The sequence below is a fragment of the Homarus americanus genome, unplaced genomic scaffold (genome assembly GCF_018991925.1).
Source record: "Homarus americanus isolate GMGI-L3 unplaced genomic scaffold, GMGI_Hamer_2.0 scaffold59495, whole genome shotgun sequence".
Taxonomy (NCBI): domain Eukaryota; kingdom Metazoa; phylum Arthropoda; class Malacostraca; order Decapoda; family Nephropidae; genus Homarus; species Homarus americanus.
In genome coordinates, this window is record NW_024732415.1 from 2,074,944 (window position 1) to 2,097,688 (window position 22,745).

The following is a 22,745-nucleotide window of genomic DNA, read 5'->3' on the forward strand; positions in this document are numbered from 1 at the left end:
GTACAATGCAGCTTGGTGCTGGGAAGTGGCAGCATGGTTACAAGCGTTGAGTAGAGAGAGCTGGTTGGTGAGGGTGCTCAGAGGACTAGCTTGTGGGTCGCCATGGTCGCTGGCGGGAGCGAGGGCCGCCAGGGAGGAGGAGGTGTTGCTGGCTGGTTAGTGTAGGTCGAAAGAGAGTGTTTTTTTTTTGTGTAGATAAAGGAGGGGTGAAAGAAGAGTAGAGGTGGGGGAAGGAAGTTATAGTTCGGAAATTGAAGAAATTCAGGAGGAGGTAAGAGAGGGCGGGCTGACCGCCTAGCTAAGCTAATAGTGTGTCAGGGTTGTGTCATGGGTTAGTTATTGTCTGCCGGTACAGGCACTAGACAGCCTACCCTGTCCCATTTATGGGTGATTTAAGGGCCTTATTTCATATTCCGCCGACCCCACTGGCGGATACTGGTCTAGGGAGGTTGTCACCACGAGGTCAGGTCTTATATAGCGGAGGTAGGCGTGGCTTAATAGTTGACCTCAGTCATGTAAGGCGGCACTGGTTGACCTAGACCACGAGGCATACACTGGGGAACTCGCGGGGTCGGCTAGCGTTTGTAGGGGAGGAATCCACTACAACCTGAACCGACAATACTGGTTGTTCAAAGGGCTTTAACGTAGAGGGAAAATGTGAGTAAAATAATAAAACTTTGGAAACCTTACCTAACCTATAAAAAGGTTAAGAATTGCTTTTGAGTTTATGGGTGCTCCTTATCTGAACATCGAAAACAAAACCTCGCACATACTAAACACCGAAAACACTTGTAAGGTAAGTTAGGTGAGGTTCTCAAAGGTTTGTTAGGTGGTTTTTTTTTTTACTTTTTACTTTTAGTATTCGATCCCTCATATTCCCTCTACACTCGCTCATCAATAATTAAAAAATATAAGAGAAACTAATGTGTATGGGCCAAATAAAACGTAACTATAAAAATTTCAACTAGTTATCTTTTTTTAAATCTATTGTAATAGCAATTCTATTTGTTATAATATGTGCCCCTTTACTATTTTCAAAGTTTTAACCATTGAGTGTATAGTAAATATAAGACACAGAACACATTTTTTCCTATAGTTCCATCAATAGGATCTGGTCCTTGTGAATATTTTATTCATCAGTTTAAACACTGACGCAGATTAATTCTTTAATTCTTTACACCTCCAATAGACCATATTATTCAATAAAATGTGGAAAAATAATCACTTATCTATATTATGTGATGATTTAATGTGAATGTGTAAAAATAAAGATAAATGTGATAATGTTTATTTATTTTAGGGTCGTGGTCCTTCATCAACCAGTTGTTGTCCTGTCCGTCTGGCTGAGGGACAGAGGGGATCACTCTCACCACATTTATTCCCTATCTTACGTTCTCTCTTTGATAATACTGGAAATTTGACTTAGATATTGAAGTGATATACCTTCACGGTTGTATATATTATAGAAGTGGCAGGGGTAGTGTTGAGCGTGAGGTGTAATAGCGGGTACAAGCCAAGAACATGAATGTAAGTAAATGTTATTATGTACTGATTATTATTTTTTAATGAAGTTTACTGTACCTATTACTTAACCACGCTACGGTACTCTTCTCCTGGAACCACGGTAGCTTCAGTATAAATTAACCTTTGGAACATTTGGATTTGTGGATAAAGATAAACTGTTTAGTTTGATACAATAATAAAGTACTCAAGCGCCTTTATGGTGTTTTGTCTGGTAAATTTTTCAGCAGAATTCCAGAAGATCTCTGCCATATCATTATTAGATTAGTTATAGTCCAGATTATTGCATGCCTTATCTAAATACTGTAGGACATATCTGTAGAGCATGGATGCTTTCTCACCCGAGATGGATGAAAACCGTGCGAGGAATAAGTTTTGTTGGATGAGAATTATATTATTGTTTTTCTCCTGAACACAATTCAACAGATGCTTTCTCTGACCTTCAACACAGCCATAATGTCCCTCTCTATGTCCATCTCTAAGACCTAGTGTACAGTAGGTTAGGTTAGATTAATTGGTTAATATTGAATCCAAATGCCATACCTTACATTTTGTGTTGCGTCATAGGCATAAGTAAAAGCAAAAATAAGATTTTGACAGGTAATTGAGGGATAAATTTCCTTTAAAATGGCACAAACTAGAAGAAAATCGTTTGGTTGGTTCTAAAGATATTTACGTTTTAATGTTTACCAAACTTTAATCACCTTTTTCTCTATTTTTAGAAAATGTCACTTGTGCCAATACTACTTACAGTACTGTATATGTTTTATAATTTTGAAAAAGTGGTTGTGATGATTATGTGACAAGAAAATGTTATGGATATCATGTTTCGGATGTTACTTTGTAAAGTACTTTTTCTCAGGAGTTAGAATTTTCTGTTAGAGCTGACTCCAGCAGATGTAAGTACTTACTGTACTGTAACTGTGTTTCATAATTGTCTTTTTTAGTAAGTGGCTGTATGAAAATCTGCATACAATTTACCCTTTTGTTTCTTATCCTTTCAGAGGAGACCTCACTGTAGGTGACAGATGGCCCTGGGATGGAACACTGTGTTACTGACTGCAGAGTTTTAAGTTTATCCTTCAGTCATTACTTGTGAATTATTAGTGACATTTTTCATATATGCAATGTTAATAAACATTTTCGGTGAAAGGAATCTTGAGTGGATTCTGTTTTAAATAGAGTGACTTATATTCCTGAGTGTTTTTAAGAACATGTGTGAGTTTGATGTGCAGTTTAGTAGTACAATATTTTAAGTGATTATATTCAGTTGCATTATCTTAGCAACTCTAATGGAAGTATTAACTCCAACTTGAGAACATATTATTGCATCAAAGTACTGCACTGAATTGATAGAAAGATAAGAATGCAACTGTGTGAAATGACAAACCACAGCTGTTGAATAGTTTCAGGAGAATGCTGACGCCACACAACCTCGAGCAATTCATAGTAAAAGGGAAAGAAAGTCCAGTGTGTACAAAGTGGTAAACTAGAGATTTTGTAAGTGCCTTGATATGCAATACTTTTAAATATCCACAATGGAACAAAACAAGAATGCTGTACGTATGCAGGACTTGTTTACATGCATCGTTTGCAATGCCCACACATTGGACAGACTCGGTTACATTACGCACATATTGGGTAAACGACATCGGAAGAACCTCACGAATAGGAATCTGCCACAAGCGAATGATGAAGGAAGCCGAACCATCCAAGTAACAGGTAATTACTGGCATTGTGTGAAATTTTATCTATACAGGGTAATGAATATTTAGGGAAAGTTGGGATCACTTGAAGATTAGATCAAGATAGTTGTATCTGCACGCATTATCTCACCTTGAGGGTACAAGGATTAAATCTGCAGGTAATAGATATCATGGTGTAGCTACCTTTATTACATAATCCTCTGTGGTCACTGTGAACTAGATTGGAATCCTTAAGAGGCTGTGACTGCCAGCTTATTAAAAGTAATTTTTTTTTTAATATTTAATATTTTGTACTTTCAGGTTTTAACCAAAGGACTAGTGCTGAGACTATGGTGGGAATCTTTTTTTCTTATGGCGTACGTAACATCACCCACAACTACAACTCCTGTACCATCGAGTTTCATACTGCGTAAGTTAGTTTTATTTTGTAGTATTTACCCCATTATTTTTATTAATGTAAACTGTTTGGTATGTATGTGTCTGACTGTAGGTCTGTCAAGTACTATAAATAGTAGCATGTTAATAATTGTCAAGCTCAGGAGATTTTCACAAGATGTACACCTATCACATGGTACTTCGTAATGGCTCTATTGATTTCAAGGTTAATTTTCTTTTTTACACCACATTTTTCAACCATCTTCCATTTTTTATTGCCTTTTGCTATTTTTTTATCCAATAACATTATTTCTCCATTAATTGTGAGAAAGTTGTGTTCTCATGAGACAACATCCCCCTTGACTTGTTGCTGCCATGACCATCATGGAAATGAGGCATTAGGTAGTGCAGTTTCTTGCTTTCCTTTAGATATTCTATACTGAATTTCTGGAAAAATAGATAGGTTCTTCAGTCCCAAATTCATACACATTCCATTTTTATTTGTTTAAGAAATATCCTACTTTTTACAACTTACATAAGCAGCCTATGTCCCACCAGAACCCTCTGAAGTCTAAATGGTAATCATTGCTGGACAAGGCACAAATATTTTGCTAAAACACAAGGTTAGTGTTGTACCTGTATGTTATTAGATGCCCGAACATTTACGCCGCTGCAGCTTCCGGGTTTTATGATGTAATCAAATATATCAAAGTACCGTCTTTATATCTTTGGGTTGGCGTCCACAGTCCTCCACTCTAAACGTTTTTGGGCTGTTTTTTACCAATCCTCCAATATTTTGCATCTCTCTGGGACCCAGTTTCTAATTTCATTCAACCATCCTAGTCTGCTTTCTCCTGGCCCTCCTACCCTCAACTTTGCCCATTTACATTTCTGTCATTCTCCCCTCAGTCCTAATTATATGGCCAAAGTACTGAACTGTATTTCATTTTTCTGTTTCTGTACATTTCACATACTTCATTTTTTTTAACATTCGCCTGTAACATTTTTTCTGGTGTCTGCTGAAAGTATCCACGCTTCTGACCTATACAACAGTCCTGACCACATACACAATACCCTCGTTAATTCAACAAAAAGAGGGCTCTGGGTCACTCAGATTACCGAAAAATCTGAATTAGCTGGGTTCGGAATACAGTACAGTATTTTGATATTACTGTACGGTATTCGACAATTTCCATATTTTTGTGTTCAATTATTGCACCTTGTCTGGATCATTCTGAAGATTGTTCCTCGTTATTCTAACCAACAAACATATACACTGCGTGACAATGTCTTGGCTGCCACATAAAATATTCTATTTATAGTTAATACTCTATAGTACTGTGCAAACATAAATATTTTTTGAATGTACATACAGTCCAGGTAATAATAAAGTAAATAATACAGTATTAAATAAATGTAACACATTGTGAGGTGAGCTGCTAAGTAGATGATATTCCCAAAGTGTACCTAATGGGCACACTGGTAAATGAAGTAAAAACCCACATTGGAGAAATAAAAGACAAAATCTTGGAGCTGGTATACTAGGACCCTCTTCAGCCAACTAACAGAACAAAGGGAGAAAGACAGAGAACAAAGGAATCAGATCACATGATCTGTCTCCTGAGTTGAGGTAGGGCGGGGATTAGGGATAATCATCTTGATTACAGTATTCAGGATCAGAGCCCAGGTTCAGTAACCTGACCGTAACATTGATTGTGTGTGTCTCCCTTTATCTCGAGAGGCTACGGTGACCGTACGACATTGGGAATAGGCAATTCACTAAAGGTTTGTACAGCGACTGCAAGTAAGTTTAGTTCAATTAGTTCAGTAAGCTACTGTTAGAGGGTGCTGTGGTGCATTTGTTTTGTTTCCTCGCCAGACCAATCACCATGCTTGGAACAAACACTGTGAAGGAATATTAACCAATCAAAAGTTACCCATGCCAGCAGACGATGTATAAAGTTACATGTGATAAGAACAATGGAGGGACAAGTTTAAAATAAAAGGCAGCTGAATTTCACTGATGAGATTTTTGTTAATTCATAACAATAACATTAATACAAAGAATAATGAAACTAATAACAACAATGATAACTATTATTATTACTGGTGCTGTTATTTTGGAGCAAATGCACTTTATAATTCTTGACACAGTTGATTGTCTTAACTTGTAACATCATCAACTACACTCTGGAAACTACCATTTACAAAAAACCTCAAGGATTTTAACACAGACATATCTAGCCAGAGTATATCCTTATGTAGCAGTTAGTGGTCATCAATTTGTAGAGGGTCCAAAGGATCCCTAAACACCCTTTCTCTCTGGAATGTACAGTCATGAATTAAAGCAATCATTAGTTCCATCTTCACAGCTTCACTCTCACTAATGACACATGAAGTACTGTATGTCTGGCAGCTGTGTGTGTCTTGAGACAGTTTGTATAGTAGAGAAAACAGTAGTTATTTCTGCCTTGCAAAAGCTTACAGATGCTCGGTGGCCACCATAACTTTTGCTGTGTTACGGTTACGGTCACCATAAACTATAAGTTAGTCTTTTTTCAGCCTTAAGATTGATCGTACGGACTTAAGGTAACCGGAAGTCATTAGTGAATCTGGGCCCAGGTCTGGGGTCCACTGACCATATGCCAGGAGGATTTATGTCCAATTGTAGCTTCTGGAGTGAGTGTGTGTGTGCCTGCAGAATATATTGCAGTAGATTGAAGTACAGTACTATAGAATAGTGTGGAAAGGTAATATAACAGTTATATTGTCGTGAGTAGTGACAGTTCAGTCTTATTATCCTTAGGGGACATTTGTGTTGTGTCAAAATTTTTGACTAAATAAGAAGTCAATGCTGTTGGCTAGTAACTAAGTGGCCATCAGTTGCCAGCTCATAAATTTACGTGCAGTTCACTTTACCAATAAATTTTATGTCACTGAGGATTTTACTTCTCATTTTATGGATGAATTTGTACTTATGTTGTTTCACAATTTTTAATGACAGAATTGATATACATGTACACTCACCAAAAACTTCTCAACACGATAAGCATTGTACAATCTGAAAAATGAACCAATAATCTGAAACCATTCGAGATGACAAGCCCCAGTCTGCTCATTCTCACATATATTGTGCCCAGGTGTTGAGAAGTGTTTGTTGGCAGTGTACAGTCGATGGAAGTTAACAGTATTGTTTTATGACCTGCACTGATGTGGTTCATTTTGTCACAGGGACGTAGTTAAGGATATTCTGAAGAAGACTTTTTACCAAGGAAAGAACCGGTTACAAGTGACAGCCAAACACTCGAGGAAGCCGAGCAGGGGCCCAGGTTGGTTGTCTCACCTTTATGATAATTCTTAAAAAGTGGAATTCCAGTAAAACATCCATATACTTATTAATTATCTCTTTCTTAAAAGAAAAACTTTCATTACACTTAACTATTTAACACAGTATTTTCATGAAGAGTTTGCTCCTTTAGGTTGTAATCTTTGACCAAAAATTATTGCAATACTATACTGTATTGTTAAATACCTACAGTATGGACGTGGAATTGCTCGTAGACTATCATTATGTGTTGAGACATGCAGTACTGTGTACCTATAGTGCTGAGGTTGACTTTAGAAATAACCTTTCTGCTTATGTATGTTCTGTAAATTGTTACAAGGTCAGTCTGAAATGATGAAGATTGAAGTCCTGCTGAAATCCAATATACATGGGACCATTTTGATGCCCTGAATCTATTTACAGGCAGCAGAAGCATCAAACTAAGCCAGACCCTACAAAGGCTTCTACAGACGAAGGCAACAGGAAAGGAGCTGGACATATTCATTAATTCCTTGATCACCGAGATTGAGCTGAAGCCTGACGATTATCGGAAGCGAGAACACCTCAGGTGAGCATCATCAGGCTCATGTTTTGCTGCTCAGAATACTTATTCAGGCCTTCCCCAATATGTGAAAGGGTTCCATTCCTGAAAACCTAATGTAAAGTGCCACTACTGTAATGTGACTGCATGGGAGGCCTATGATTGGCTGCTGTATCTCGCAGCCTATCTCCTCAAACTATCGCATCATGACACTCTAAGTTCATTGTCTTCTGTCATTGTTCAGTATAAGCTTGTTCACTTGCTCACTGCTGTTTTCTCATACAATCTATGTTGTGTAGTACTGTACTAGTACATTACTATACCAGCAGATGATCAGCCAAGAATACCATTAAAGCAGTCTTAAGATGTAAAAAGTTATTATAGTTATGTATATTGTACTGTACATTCAGTCAGTGTAAAAGTACTGTACCATATGAGCTGCCAACCACCTGAATGGGATAAGAGCCATTTTTAAAAAAGTGAAAAAATCTCGTCCAAAGTTGCACTACAATAAGGTCACATTGATAAAAAAATTTTCACTGGATTGTCAAACATGTTTGTACTGCAGTGTCTTAAAGAGACATCTACCGCTTGTACCTGATACGGGAAGAATGAACTACACATTTTACAAAGAAAACATGTTAGGTCGGTTGTGGTGCTTATCCCATTCTGGCACTGTGCTACTTATATGTACAGTACTATACTTAGCAGAGTGGGCGAGTACAGCCAGCCAGCTGATTTGAGAGACACTTGGCTGCCGTGACATTACATTTGAGAGAGCGTAACTCATCCATACATATGCTCATCCCCCACACAGAATATTTTTCACACTCATGGTCCTTTTTATAGTTTTATATTATATTTCCACTATTTCTAAGTTACATCAGAGTTCTGTACCATACTGAAGTGATTTTCCCACAACTTTTACACTTCATTGTTCATGGTAAGGCACTTTCTGCTCTTTGGGACCTTACCGAATGTTCTTGCTTGGGCATTGTTCTTGAAATGTGTGTTATTTATGTCTCAAGAGAACTGGCACATCTGCACTGAGTAATAGCCACCCGTAGATAAGTGCGACGCGGCTGTGTTCTCTTGATGTGGGATGGGCTGGCGGGACCACGTGGTCCATGTCACATCGCTCCACAACAATAACAATGATCCTCAAGATAATTTTTCAAATTTTAAATAATTTTTCCAAGATTTGTGTCGCTGCTCAGGTGGTCCGGTACTCAGTGTTTTTTTTTTTTTTTTTGTATTGTCTCAGTAAAGCAATACTGTTGTCTTTTAGTGTGTCTTTCCAATGAAAAATTGCTAGAAATTGTTGTGGAATGCATCCCTGTTTTCCCCTTAATATTATGTATTCAACCTTTTAGATTTCGAGTTTGTAAGGTTTATGCAGAAAGTAGCCCTCACATGAAGCGAAGGTCAGGTATATAACACTTTACTTTACAGTAATACAGTCTCTCCTCGACTTACGACAACCCGGACATACTACAGCCATGGTCGTATAAAATATTTTTCACATTACGTATTTTCGAGTCCCGACGTTAGTGTTCGCGCTGTGTACTGACAAAATTTTCATTTATAATTCTCTTTAAAATGGCTGGCAAGCATGAAAATGAGAGTTCTTGTGGTGCTGAGAAGAAAAAGAGACACCTATTTTAGAATTTCTATGTATTATTTTCGCCTTTTCGACTTACAACCAATTCGATTTACGACTGTAGTTGACACCATTTTCCGCCTGAGGTCTGCCCCCAATTAGTCCAGTGTATCGAGGTACTGTACCGCTCTCTATACCTTATACCTTTACAAGGCTTAGATACAGAAGAATATTTTATACTCTCCATATTAATACTTTTATGTTCCTTATCATAATATATATTAAATACTGTACAGTACTGGTAAAGAGAAAATACTGTACTGTAGTCTAAAATGTTTTTATGTGTGTTATATGAAATTGAAGAGAAATGTTTGTTTTGTATCTTGTCATACTTACTTCTCAGCATAATGGTCCTTGCTTCTTGGTGGAGAGGGATATGACTTATGATCTTACACATATTGCTCTTTTGAGTTGAATATTATTAATTATTTATTTTGCACACCATACAGTACAGTGTACTGTACTGTATTAGACATCCTTCAGGTTACACTGGCCTTCTTCTATATATGCACAGTATAATACTTTCATATTGGTATATTGTGGCTTTATTGGGTACAGTAATATTATGTTAACTGTGTGAGTACAGTACAGTATATTCAGCAGATCATTGAGTTGTTGATGGTTTGATTTATATCACATTTTCATGTTACTAATCATTATTTTCTTTTTCAGAATGTTTAGGTACAATTTCAAGTGAAAATAACAATTGTTTTGGGAGTTTAAGTGAATAACCCTATTTTCACAACAGACACAGTTGTTCGTGACATTTATAATTCCTGGATTTGGAAGGAACATTAATGTTTAGACTTGGCTGGGTCTTCTCTATGTAAATTATAATTAGTTGTGAAATTTACCTGTTTCTTTGTTTCTACTGACAGAAAGAACATAGTGCAGTTCTTGATGCATCTTTTTCCATGTGTATTTGGATATGTATTTGGATCATCAGCAAACAACTTAGGTTTCAAGGGCTGTGACGTTGATATGTATGTTGACCTTGGTATAAATCCATGGGCACCGGGTTTAAGCAAAGGTAAGTGGAATTGCTTGCACTTTTTCACTCACTGAGGCATTCTTGTAGTAGTGAAGTCTTGATTCTCTAGTGGTAATTGGTGTTTTGAGCAGCAACACATATTACGGTTACATTCCTTAGTGTCTTGCAGTTATTTTTATTCCACTGCTCCTCCACTCATATCATTATTTGCTGTACTGTACTAAGTAATGTCCATCCATACCTTGTTTTATGTTTCTGCTTTTTAACTGCCATGGATGACAATTTTAGCAAGAGAATCTATTGAAGCATGGGGGTAAGGACAAATTTCTCTCATATGAAATTGAGAAATATAACTGTGAGGGATTTGGCTGGATAGAAAGTGTTAGATAAGGAAGGGAAGGAGTAAGCCACAAGTGAAGACTTTGTAAAGAATGATGTAAATGTAAGAACAGTAAAAAAATGGATAAGGTACAGTTGGGAAGAAAGAAGACATTATAAAAGAGGCAGTAAGGCAGTCAGAACAGTATTTCAGAAGTGTCAAGTCAAGTTTGATGCTGTGGTTAGGTGAGAAAGAGGAAAGTTGTTCTGATGTATAATGTTTGAATTATAGAAGAATTTGTTTGACTTTTAAAGTAAGTCAGAATGATTTTAAGAATAATAGAGGAATATGGTTGATATCAGTTGAGAGAGTAATAAGTATTACTGAACCATTGTTAGGTTATGAGTGGAGGTTTTAGACAAGAAGGTGGATAAATTAATTCTTACATTAAAGCAGATGATAGAGAGTCTTAGAAAAGAAGATATGTACTACACGTATGGGCTTAGAGGAGATCAGTCAGAGTAGTATCATCATATCTGAGGGTTGGCAACTGTTTTTACCAATCCTCTAAGGATTTTTATCTCTCTGGGGATCCAGTTTTTAATTTCATTCATCCAACCCAGTCTCCGCCTTCCCCTGGCCCTCCATAATTATATTACCAAAATATTTTATTTATATTTATATGGTCATTTCAAATATTTCTCTCAACGTGTTTGCTAATCTTAGTAGTACGTACTTTACTTGTTTTCCTGTCAGTGTAACTTATTTTTAACTTTCACTTATAACACCACATTTCAAAGGCCTCCAACCTCTTTTTGGTGCCTGGTGAAAGTGTCCACACAATGTCTAAATATACCAAGCCAACCACCCAGGAGGGTGGCTCGGGGTGGGACCTCAGTTATCAGCTGGCTGTCGTGGTGTGAAGGTCTATGGCTTGCCTGATAAATGCTCCGTATTTGGATGCATATCAAATTACAGACTACGTGATAGAAGTTGGAGATTTCATCAATTTCCAGAGGACAAAAAACAGAGACAAGTACCTATTTGTTGCTTGAAACTGTTGCATAGTCTTGTCATCTGTAATATATCTAGTGGCCATATTGATAAATTGAAAACCTCTACACATATATACAGTACTTTTATTCACTGATTTACTGTAATAACTTGGGGAGAGGATGACAAACAATGATATAGACAGTATAAAAGTGAGTTAGTGAGGCTGTAAGGACAAAAGATGTCATATTTGATAATACAAGAGGAAGAAGGATTATGGATTGTGCATAGTCGAGTAATTTCAGGCATAATAGTTTTGTATAATTGAGCTTAATGATTCAACTTAAACTAAGAAACAGTAAACATGAGATCAGTGTGAGCATTAGGGATTCATCTTTGGATTCATATTAACACTTCTCTTCATTCCTTGTCATTACAGTTGAGTCGGAATGCAAAGCGAGTGACATTACATTTTATTTGTCGCGAGAGATCAGGCAATCAGGAATTGGTACCAAGGTGTGTTGAGTCATTTGTTTGATATATATGTATATAGATATAATATAAGGTTTTTATAAGACACATTTGTGATGTGGTGTACTGTACTGTATACAGAGAGGATGTTAATTTTGGTGGTTTTGTTGTGTATACACAAGAATGAATATGAGAATTGCTATTGTTGGTCACCAGTGCCAGTGATATTACCACAGCTCAATGTTACTTACAATTATGAAAGGAGCTAACAGCTATCTCATACTTTTTCTAGTTGGAAATCAAAATACTTGTGAGTGCATCCACATCTCTAATGATGAATTTTTAATTATATTTGAATGTAAGTAAAGACATTAGAGTCTAGCTTGTTTGTCATATATGTAATTTTTTGCTTGTGCTGTGTATAATAATAATAGTTTATTCTCAGGTTCAACCTGTTGCTAGGGCACGTGTTCCTATTGTAAAATTTGAGGACACTAGCACTCGATTGATGGTGGACCTCTCTTTTCGACATGGTATGCCTGTGTACAACACTCACCTCATTTCTCAGTATTCACTTGCACACCCTCTGGTCCGGCCTTACCTGATGCTCATCAGATACTGGGCCAAAATCCAGGTAGGTTTAAGTTTTATTCAACAGTTATGTGCAGTACTGTATAAGGTTTGCTAATTTTTATGTTTACAAGAACTAGGGAAGCACATTCTCATTGCATTGTCCCTTGTCTGTAATTTCTTCTCAAACTTCTCTTTTCTTTGTATTTTCTGTATACTGTATACATCTTGTTCAGTCAAAATGATTTCAATCAATTGTGCGGTTAAGGGAAACTTGATACAAATATGTGTCAGTCAACAGCTGTTAACCATCTGCACACCTCCCTTAATGTCAGTTAACAGGGTTTAACCATCTGCACATCTCCCTTTAATGTTTACAGTATACAGTACAGTTTATTTTGTTATAACCTACAATACTTTGAGCAAAAATAGAAAGCACAGTCTGAAAGATGCTGTTGTACATGGTGGCGTGGGCATTAACCCTTATATAGTGGTTAAGGATCCCCTAAACTGTCACCCATGTGTGCAAAAACTGGAACACAGAACATGAAACAGCCATTGATGTTGGCTGTCATCCTTACAGCTAACATCCACTGATGATGGCCACTGTTACTTTTGATGAGAAAATTTTATATAATTCCTCTTCTCATCTGTAACTACTCCTATAGTCGAGTACTGTACACAATTGGATATAGTAATTTAAGGCAACAAATTAAGATACTATTACAATATTCTTTCTGTACAGCTGCCAGGCATCATTCAGGAGAAATATGAAAAACTGTTAGAAATTACAGTACTGTATGTTAAACTTAAGCCAAAGGTTTTAGTGATATCCACAGCTTATTCACAATTTTTAAAGTGCCTTAACACATATAAACTAACACTCTTCACCACTGGTCAACTCTTAGAGTTGGATGGACGGCTGGAAGGCTGATCTAGCCAGCAAGAGACATACCCAAGTGGCAGACTGTGATCACCAATGTCAAAAACACTGATGATGACACTATTGGCAATATTGAGGAGGTATAGGCTTTAGAATGTATCAGAACATGTGCCAGTGTTCGTCAAGTCTGACCTTAAAGAGTTCACACTTGGTGATGTCACAACATTTTCTGGCGGGTTGTTCCTAAATTTTACACCTTATTTTTTGTCACAACACCCACTATAATAGGTCTATACTGGGAATGACTGACAACTGATGTTTACAGCAGCGTGTTTAAATGACAACTGACTTCCGTTGAGTGGCAGCGCTTTGGTGGGAATTCAGTTAGGTTCGAATCAGACTGATATTATCAAACTCAGACGAGTGGTTCAAAGTATAATCTGTTTGAACTTGAGATTTGTTCAAATTAGCCGAAGTTCATAACAGTTGATTTTGAAATAACATCTCAGTTTCTTAAGCTTTCTAGTTATCCGTTGCTACTTAGAAAACCTCATTAAACATTTCACCCATACCAGAACTCATCAGCTGTAGCTTTTAGAGATAACAAAGGACTGTGTTGAGGGAGAGCCTGTGTTATGGCCACCTTTATAGCAGTAAAAGACTTCCAGGGGTGAGAGAGACTATAAAGTCCGAGAGATTCTGCATGTGACATCTTGTGGTGGATGCAGAAAGTGTGTTTAATACAGTTTGTGTCACACTGCATTAAGTATTTTTCAGTTATATGTTCTTGTCAATATTAGTTTCTCTTCCTTCTTACTAAAGGTTGTGTCTCTTCTTTCAGGATGTGGCAGGTGGGGGGCAGCCATCATATCTCATTACTAATTATGCTTTAACCATGCTAATGCTCTTCAATCTTATGACAAGAGATGATCCAATAATTCCATCCGTATCATATCTCAAGAACAACCGGGGACCACATTATAATGAGGTTATCATTGGTGGCTGGGATTGTGGCTATAACCAAAATATGGAAGACTGGACTAGCAGAAAACACAATGTGACTGTCATGGAGCTTGTGGCAGAATTCTTCACCTACTTTGAGAAATTGGATGCCTCAAGGTGGGTTATAAGTCCACTTGCTGGGGAGCTGATAGAGAAGAAACTTCTCCTAAAAGGAGACATGAAAAGTCTTCCCCAATGTCAGATATGGTATTGTCGACAAAAAACTTGCCTTCAGATGGACACTGCACTGTGCCTACAGGATCCATTTGAGCACAGTCATAACTGCACCAGAGGACTAAAAAAAGGTCCTCTTACAGAATTTCAGTACAAATGCAAAAGAGCTGCGGAAATATGTACGAATATAATAAAAGGACAGCAGCCATTAAGTGACTTTCTTAGCACAATTGAGATTACACAGGATGTACTTAAAGAGATTTGCTCAAATGATTCCCCTAAAGAATTGGATCAGTCTGTTGAAGAGGTCATAACTCTTGGTGACTCTGACGATGGTTCTCAGGATTCAATCAAAATTTTAAATTCTTCTGAAAAGAGGAACAAAAAGCACACAGTCTCAAAAACCAAAGGCATCCCAACATTAACAAAGGCCAATAAGCAAAAGGAAATTATGGCTGGTGTAGAGGATGTAATAGTGGTGCTGTCAGGAGAATCACGAGAAGTGATGACAAAAAATCCAGATATTACTTGCACATCTGAGGAAAAACCTGCAGGGGCAAATGGACTGGGTGAGTTGAAGGACTTATGTGATGAGGTGTCATTAATGTTGCCTGAGAGTGTTGCAGAGAAGAAAATCCACAAGTTCCCTTTAGAATTTTTGGAAATTCCAGATTTTAATATTACCTTTGATGGTGCAGTGTCTGGTGGAAAGAGTGTAATGACAGCTGCAGATGACATAGGACAGGCTGCTTGTTCTATAGTGCACTTTACCTTGCAACAGTGTTTGAAAATTGATGTGTCTGTAATTGAGTCCTTTACTGGGAGCAAGAAGAGGAAATCCATCATACAGGACGATGACAATGAAACAGGGAAACGCATAAAGGGAGTCGATGGAGAAAGTGTGCCAGTAGTTACACAGTATCACAGGTTAGCACAGTACCAGTGTGTAGCTGTGTCTCAGCTGTGGGTTGGAAGAAAGAAAATTTCCAAGAGAGTTCCAAAGAAGATCAACTTTACTCCTCTTCAGTACGAACTTGCTGTCACAGAAGCCCAGGTTAGTGCTAATGAAATGATGGTTAATTCAGACTCTACAGCCAATTCAGACAAGTTGGACTTTATGATTGAACTATGGCAGAAATGTGACGAAGCGAGTGACATTTTAGTGACCGGAGAATCGAGATCAGATGTGAAAGTAACCCGCGGTCAGATGATTCCAATGTTTTACTATCTCGGGTCACTGTGTCAGTCTCTCCTGAGGAAAGTTAAACAGTTTGTTATTACTACATCATCAAAAAGATAGTGACTGCATCAGAATATTTTAATTTCTTTGAAATGTAGGTGTGTTTATCATACAATATTTAATTTTTCACTTTTTTTAAGTATACTCATGATGTTAAAGTGTTGTGGAGCAGTGCTCTCTAGATTAAATTGAGTATACTGTACTGTATACAGTACCTTATATGTGAAATAGAACAGAAAAAACAGTCTGCAATCACACATACCACTTCAGTAATGATGAAATAAACAGCAGATGAAAGTTTATATGAAGTACTGTAGTAAATATGTCAGTGTGAAACTTTGATAACTCTATTGTTGAGTTTGAACATTTACCACACTATGAGAAAATTTTATTTCTCTTATTATTTTATCGTGTACGGATGTTTCATTTTTGTGATTAAGTCGAGTTTGTAGTAGGAATAACGATTAAACTTGATATCTTAGGTGCAATAGTGAATAAGCAAAAAAGTGAATGTTTGTAATAAGTACAAGGCACATCTTTCTATTATTAAGAAAGGATATTTATTATGAAGGAATATACCTGTATATTACAGAACAGTAGTTTGGAAAGATACAAAAAGATGATTTCAGATTTAGATTATTTCATAATATCTGAGAAGCTTTTTATCATAAAGACATCACTAACCAGAGGTGTGAATTTAGAAAGAAATTTTTTTTTTATGAAATGTGATCATTTCAACCATTGTACAGTCGAGGACAAAAGTTCGCTCTCCGCGGTGAAACTGAATCACGGGAATGAGTCTCCGAACTTTATTTACCCTGACGTTATCTGGTGCGGGTGTGCTGTTTTATTTCACTTGGGCTCGATACTGCTTCATTTTGGGAGGGAGCAAACTTTTGACCCTGACTGTACATGGTGATTATCTGAAAGCAAACCAGCACTGTGTCTTTTTATTTGTTCTAATATTTTAATACATTGTTTAATTTTAAATCTATGTACAAGTATATGAAAGATAAGGTGGATAACAGCAGTTTGTAAGATTAGTACATAGTAAGATCTCATCTTTGGGGTTGTGTACATTGCATATGTCATGAAATATTGGATTGTTGATACATTAAAACTATGACTGTAATTAAAATATGATTATAGATATTTTGAAATATTAATACATCCATGTGTTAAGTGATATTTGTGGGTAGACAAAGAGCCAAGATGTTTACCAGTATCAGTGGCAACAGAATCCAAAAGACAGTTTGGTGTCCATAATTAGAGACAGGCGGAGTGCTTAGCTGTGGTGCGTGTAAAGCCACTTACAGTACTCTTCATATGTAAAAGCCCTGGGTTAGCTGACCCTTTTCTCTCAGTAAATGCCAACTCTTTAAAATTTAGAGGAGCTGGGAAGGATGTTAACTTAAGTTAGGATTTGCAAGTGATGTAATACGCTGGTTAAGTTGAAGGTATTCACTTGTATATTGCTCTCAACATTTTTTATTTATTTAATATATTGACACTTTTATTTTTGCCAAAATAATCCTCCAACTTAGCATGTTAACTTGGAATAGTTATAATTGTTATCTTGTTATTGTGTGAAGTGGAGCTTTGATGTTCTTCATGTAACCTGAGTGTTTGATGTAACCTGAGTGTTACTCTGCCTTTGTCAAATGTCTAATGCTTGTTTTCATGGATTGTTGTGATTTTTATCAGAGCTTGGCTGGTAAATAAGAGGCACTCACATCCTGGCTTGGGTTTGTCATAAAATACGTAGTATGGGAATATGAGAGGCTTCCACTCTTGATTAGTATGGATGCTTCATTAAAACTTGAGTTTTATGTAAATTAGATTGATCCAACACCACACTGTACTGTTTTATAGAGTTCTTAGTAGTTTCTTTGTTATTAGTGTAAAAGTTTGTTACTTTATGTTTTCAAGTAAAGGGTGGGGCCAGGACCTACATGGGAAAGGATCTTGCAAGCTGGTGATATAAAGTGGCAATACTTAAGGTAGAGAGGAACTGAGTAATCCAGATTGATAAGACTTGGCAGAGGATTATCCTAATTGTTGGTCCAGAGTGGGAAAATTAGGCAAGACCTTGAGTCAGTCATCTGAAACATTAAAGAGTTCTGCATTATTGCCCAAATTATATATTTTACTATAGCATAAGTGTTATACAGTATATAAGGCATCTTAGGAAGTGTTAGTTAAGACTGAATCATCAGCAGTGAGTGTAGCACATAGAAGAAAACTTTACATATTTCTTAAAATTGTATTGTTGATCAGGGAAGTCAATACATTTGGTTCCCATTATTTGTCTGGGCTTCATCCTAAATAAATAGGGATTAATGCTGAATGTCTAATAGTGGGAAATTTTCCCTCTTAAAGAGTTCATGGAATAAGGGGTATTGATGTAACTATTCATCGCTAACATTGCTCATTTGATGAAATTTGGGGAAATTTTCTGTCATAAGAAATAAAATACCGTAATAAGGTTAGGTTACATTCCAAGTCATCGACACTGTACCAATTGCCGTACCTTTACACTATACGTATAGTTTAATATATGCTGAACTTTACCTAATCCTAATTCAAAGGACATAATAACAAATAAAGATTTAATTTAAAGTACAGTCGACCCTCGTTAAAACGGACTAAAAGGGGGGGAAGGGTGTCCGTTTTAGCCGATTGTCCGAATTTACCGATTTAGGGGTTAATATTGCATTACATTTCAAAGAAAATGCAGTGAGTTTGTCCTTAGCCTTGCGTATGTCCGAAACCGTTTGCTTTTTAACAACACACTCGTCACAAACTCTAGCCACCGAAGCACCAGCCTCTAACTTCCTTATAAGTTCCAGTTTCTGGTTCACAGAAAGGGTCACATGCTTCCTCTTCGGCGTATTACTCCCCCTTGAAGACATGATGTAAAATACAAGGCTGAAAGATGCCTAATCACTGAAATATCAACGAAAATTGCAGGGCAACACAACACTGATACTCGAATATGGCGCTAAGTCAACAATGACTGGCGGTCTGGCGCGTGCGCGCCATCTATCAGACAATCCCAGAGCCAGAAATTTGATACGGACAGTCCCTCGCTTAGTTCAGAATTTGTCTGAATTATCCAAAATCCGGATTAAAGGGGTCCGAATTAACGAGGGTCGACTGTATATACATATCATCATTAACCCTTAGGCTCCGGTTGACGTTCCAGAACGTCCGCCTATTTTCCCTCCAGTTTTTATTTATTTATTTTGTTATTATTTTTTTAATTAATTTTGGAAATGTTGATTTTTTTTATTGATTTAACCCTGCGTGGGGGGTACTGCCAGCAGCACCCTAACCCGGGGCTTAAGGGTTAAGAAATTCAAAAAGTGCTAAAGGCAAACAAGAACTGCACTGGTGCATAACTAGACACAGGACAGAGTAAGATGGTGTGATGGTTCATAACTAGACACAGATGGTGTGATGGTTCATAACTAGACACAGATGGTGTGATGGTTCATAACTAAACACAGATGGTGCGATGGTTCATAACTAGACACAGATGGTGCGATGGTTCATAACTAGACACAGATGGTGTGATGGTTCATAACTAGACACAGATGGTGCGATGGTTCATAACTAGACACAGATGGTGTGATGGTTCATAACTAAACACAGATGGTGCGATGGTTCATAACTAGACACAGATGGTGCGATGGTTCATAACTAGACACAGATGGTGTGATGGTTCATAACTAGACACAGATGGTGCGATGGTTCATAACTAGACACAGATGGTGTGATGGTTCATAACTAAACACAGATGGTGCGATGGTTCATAACTAGACACAGATGGTGCGATGGTTCATAGCTAGACACAGATGGTGCGATGGTTCATAACTAAACACAGATGGTGCGATGGTTCATAACTAGACACAGATGGTGCGATGGTTCATAGCTAGACACAGATGGTGCGATGGTTCATAGCTAGACACAGATGGTGCGATGGTTGATAACTAGACACAGATGGTGCGATGGTTCATGACTGGACTTAAGATGGCCGTTGGTTTATAACTAGACACAGATGGTGCGATGGTTCATAGCTAGACACAGATAGTGCGATGGTTCTCTTTTATATCTAACTACACTGTATACATAACAAGTACAAATATTTACTGTATCAACATAGTATTTTCTTCCTTAGTTTAAACCTCAAAATTTGACCCAGAATACACAAAATAGACGAAAAATGATGATAATACTCTATAAGTAGCATAAGTGTTGACTAATTACTCCACCATGGCACGTAGTTAAAACAGCAAAAGAGTGGGACATAAATGATTGGTGAAGGCAATTTATTCCCTCATTGATGACCGACAAATATGTGAAACGAGGAATAAAGGAGAGACGATTAATGGGGACCAATTGTACTGATGACTTGTTGTGTACAGGTATTTCATATTTAACATTGATGACTTCATACAATACAGTAAGCCCTTGCTATTTGTGGGGGTTAGGTTCCAAGGAATGGTGCAAATTGGTAAAACTGCAAATTGCAACTTATACTGACTCAGTCCACGACTGTATACCTATATTGTGTATGAGAAACTTAAGTCACCAATACTACTTTCCTTCATATGTGGACGTTTGCTTGAAGAAGTGTACTGTATAGTAGGATTAAATCTGGTTACTGAAGCATAGGGAGATCATCAAGATCACTGTTGGAAGATGGTGAGGCAGTGGTGGTTGGTGGCGAGGAGGTGGGTGGTGGAGTGGCGGCAGCAGCTGACCGAGTAAGTGAGGGACACGAATCAGCTGGGAAAACGATTGGTTCCTTCTTGAAAAACATTGTGATTGATAGTTGTTACCTCTCAGCATTGCGGTCTCTCAACGTTTCACTCCACTAGCACTTGGCAGTCTTTTAGGGGCCATTTCACACAGAAACACAACAATTTTGAGTACAACACAAAAGATGCTGCATCACAGGCAATGGTTGAGCGCAAACAAAGGGAGAGAAGATGCTGTGGGCGTGTGGGGGGTGGCTCGTTGCGCTGCGGGAGAGGCTCATAAGCTAGCCACCATCTGTTTATTGCGAATAGTCCAAAGAGTGAATCACAAACCCGCAAATAGCAAGGGTTTACTGTACTACTATTGCGTTATGTGAAAGAGAATCTTGTTTTTGTTTATCATCTTTTATTTTTATTAATAAGAGTTACAAGCTTTCTTGGGTGAGTTTATATTTACTGTACTGTACTATACTGTACTGTATATGTAAAGATCAAGTGTACTATCATATCTTGTACTTTGTGCTGAATTGACTGTCAAAAGGGCTGAAAAGGAAAAATTCAAATAAGGTCAAGGAATAATATTTTTCAATAGTTTCAATGGATGTGTAAAATATTGAAACTTTACACAACCTAGCTTTTGAACACCTAAGTGATGGTAACTTTAAAATCAATCTGGAATTGGTATTTCCTCCTTCTCTGTCTTTTAAGCACAAATATAAAAGAAAAACTATTGGCCAGTAATAAATGTTTTTGTTAAGTTTGGTACTGTACTGTATATGGCTTTATGATGTCTTCAGCACTGTGCTGCATTTCAACGCAAAAGTCATGGGAATAATTTAAAATTTTATAAAGTACAGTACTGTTTATCATGTTCTGATGTACAAGACAAATGTTTATTTTGAACTACATGTAAGCTAGAAGAAAAAATGATAGTTAATTTTAGTTATACTGTAGTTCTGAACCAACTACTGAAGATATTTTAACTTTATTAAGGTGGTTGTGATATCTGTCAATACAGTACTAATGACATTTGGTACAGTCACAGCGAGTGGCACCTTCTCTGTTGTGAAGGAGTGAGGGTGTCAAGTTGTACATTATAGATATTACAGTACTGTACTCTTGACGAGAAACATATTTACTTCTGTCTGCTTTCACCTTTGGTACTTACCATTTGCTTTATTATATTCCCTTATGCAAATACTGTTCATAGTAGTATTCTATACTGTCCTTGCATTTTGCCACCTGACTTATTTTGTTTCTAATTAAGAATACACATTTATTGCTTCCTTCTCTTATCTTTCTCCTCATAGTTACTTATTCATCATTTTATGCCCCATAGTTCCCTTCCACTTATTTGCTTCCTTCTTTATACAGTAGTTTTATCATTAGCTTCTTTATAATTTCTTTCTTTAGCCTCTTCATCAGTTCTTTCAACTTTATTTTCTTCTACAATATTTACTTCCTCATCATTCCCTTTATTTATTTATTTTATTTTTTATCTTGCATTACAGTTTTTCTTATTACACATCAAATTTGGTCTTAATATTTTTAATTTTCCACTTTACATTAAGTTTTAATATATTGTACTGTATTTGTTATTGCCTCTTGATGTCTTTTCTGCTACTTTTTCTGTCGTGGTGTTTCTTGGTCCTGTCTGTAGTGATGTATGTCCATTCGGTGGGCCTCTACATATACAGCACTGTCACTATATCCTTCCCAATTCTTTTTTATATTTTTACATGTATTACTTCTCCTGTTTGTGTTAGTTTTACATTTGTGTTGAGTTATATGTATGAGTCTTGTTGCTTTTGTTTTGCAGATCCAATGAAGAATCTGATTTTTCATGCATCTAGATTACATTATTGCCTTATACTATAGATTACATTGCCTTTCACTACTGGGTGTTCAAAAAGTAAGGAATTGATCAATAGAAATCAGGTAATTGGACTATCTCTATGAGCATATCCCACAGATCCAGTGGTGGTTTATTGCCTACAGATATGTTATGTTATGAACTTAATTAAAGTGAACATTTTGAACACAGACAATGGGTACAGTCAATCAAAGATGCACTGAGTCTTGTACTCGCAATTTTACCTGGCAATACTTGGTAAAGTAAGGCTGTATGTAGAGGTGATTGTGATTGGTGGATCTATTTACAGCTGTATCACTGTCAGGATAATACTAAAGGTAGCATTTTTATAATAATAA

The 22,745-nt window shown here is 37.0% G+C and overlaps 1 protein-coding gene across 1 annotated transcript; it reads left to right on the forward strand.

The window, feature by feature from the left end:
• Window positions 1–1,334: 1,334 nt before the first annotated feature.
• On the forward strand, window positions 1,335–22,378 carry LOC121868575 (speckle targeted PIP5K1A-regulated poly(A) polymerase-like). Its single transcript, XM_042369332.1, has 10 exons — window positions 1,335–1,527; window positions 2,526–2,739; window positions 2,928–3,243; window positions 3,528–3,636; window positions 6,834–6,931; window positions 7,351–7,495; window positions 10,007–10,158; window positions 11,871–11,947; window positions 12,348–12,536; window positions 14,197–22,378. Exons 3-10 carry the CDS (start codon window positions 3,060–3,062, stop codon window positions 15,829–15,831), a joined length of 2,589 nt encoding a protein of 862 aa, XP_042225266.1. The 5' UTR covers window positions 1,335–1,527; window positions 2,526–2,739; window positions 2,928–3,059; the 3' UTR covers window positions 15,832–22,378.
• Window positions 22,379–22,745: the final 367 nt, after the last annotated feature.

What these genes read in the sequence shown, in the direction of transcription:
- LOC121868575 (XM_042369332.1), top strand. Translation starts at nt 3,060, where the DNA reads ATGGAACAAAACAAGAATGCTGTACGTATGCAGGACTTGTTTACATGC. An exon ending in CGGAAGCGAGAACACCTCAG is followed by an intron (nt 7,496 to 10,006) that starts GTGAGCATCATC and finishes TTCTACTGACAG; the next exon opens with AAAGAACATAGTGCAGTTCT. An exon ending in AATCAGGAATTGGTACCAAG is followed by an intron (nt 11,948 to 12,347) that starts GTGTGTTGAGTC and finishes GTTTATTCTCAG; the next exon opens with GTTCAACCTGTTGCTAGGGC.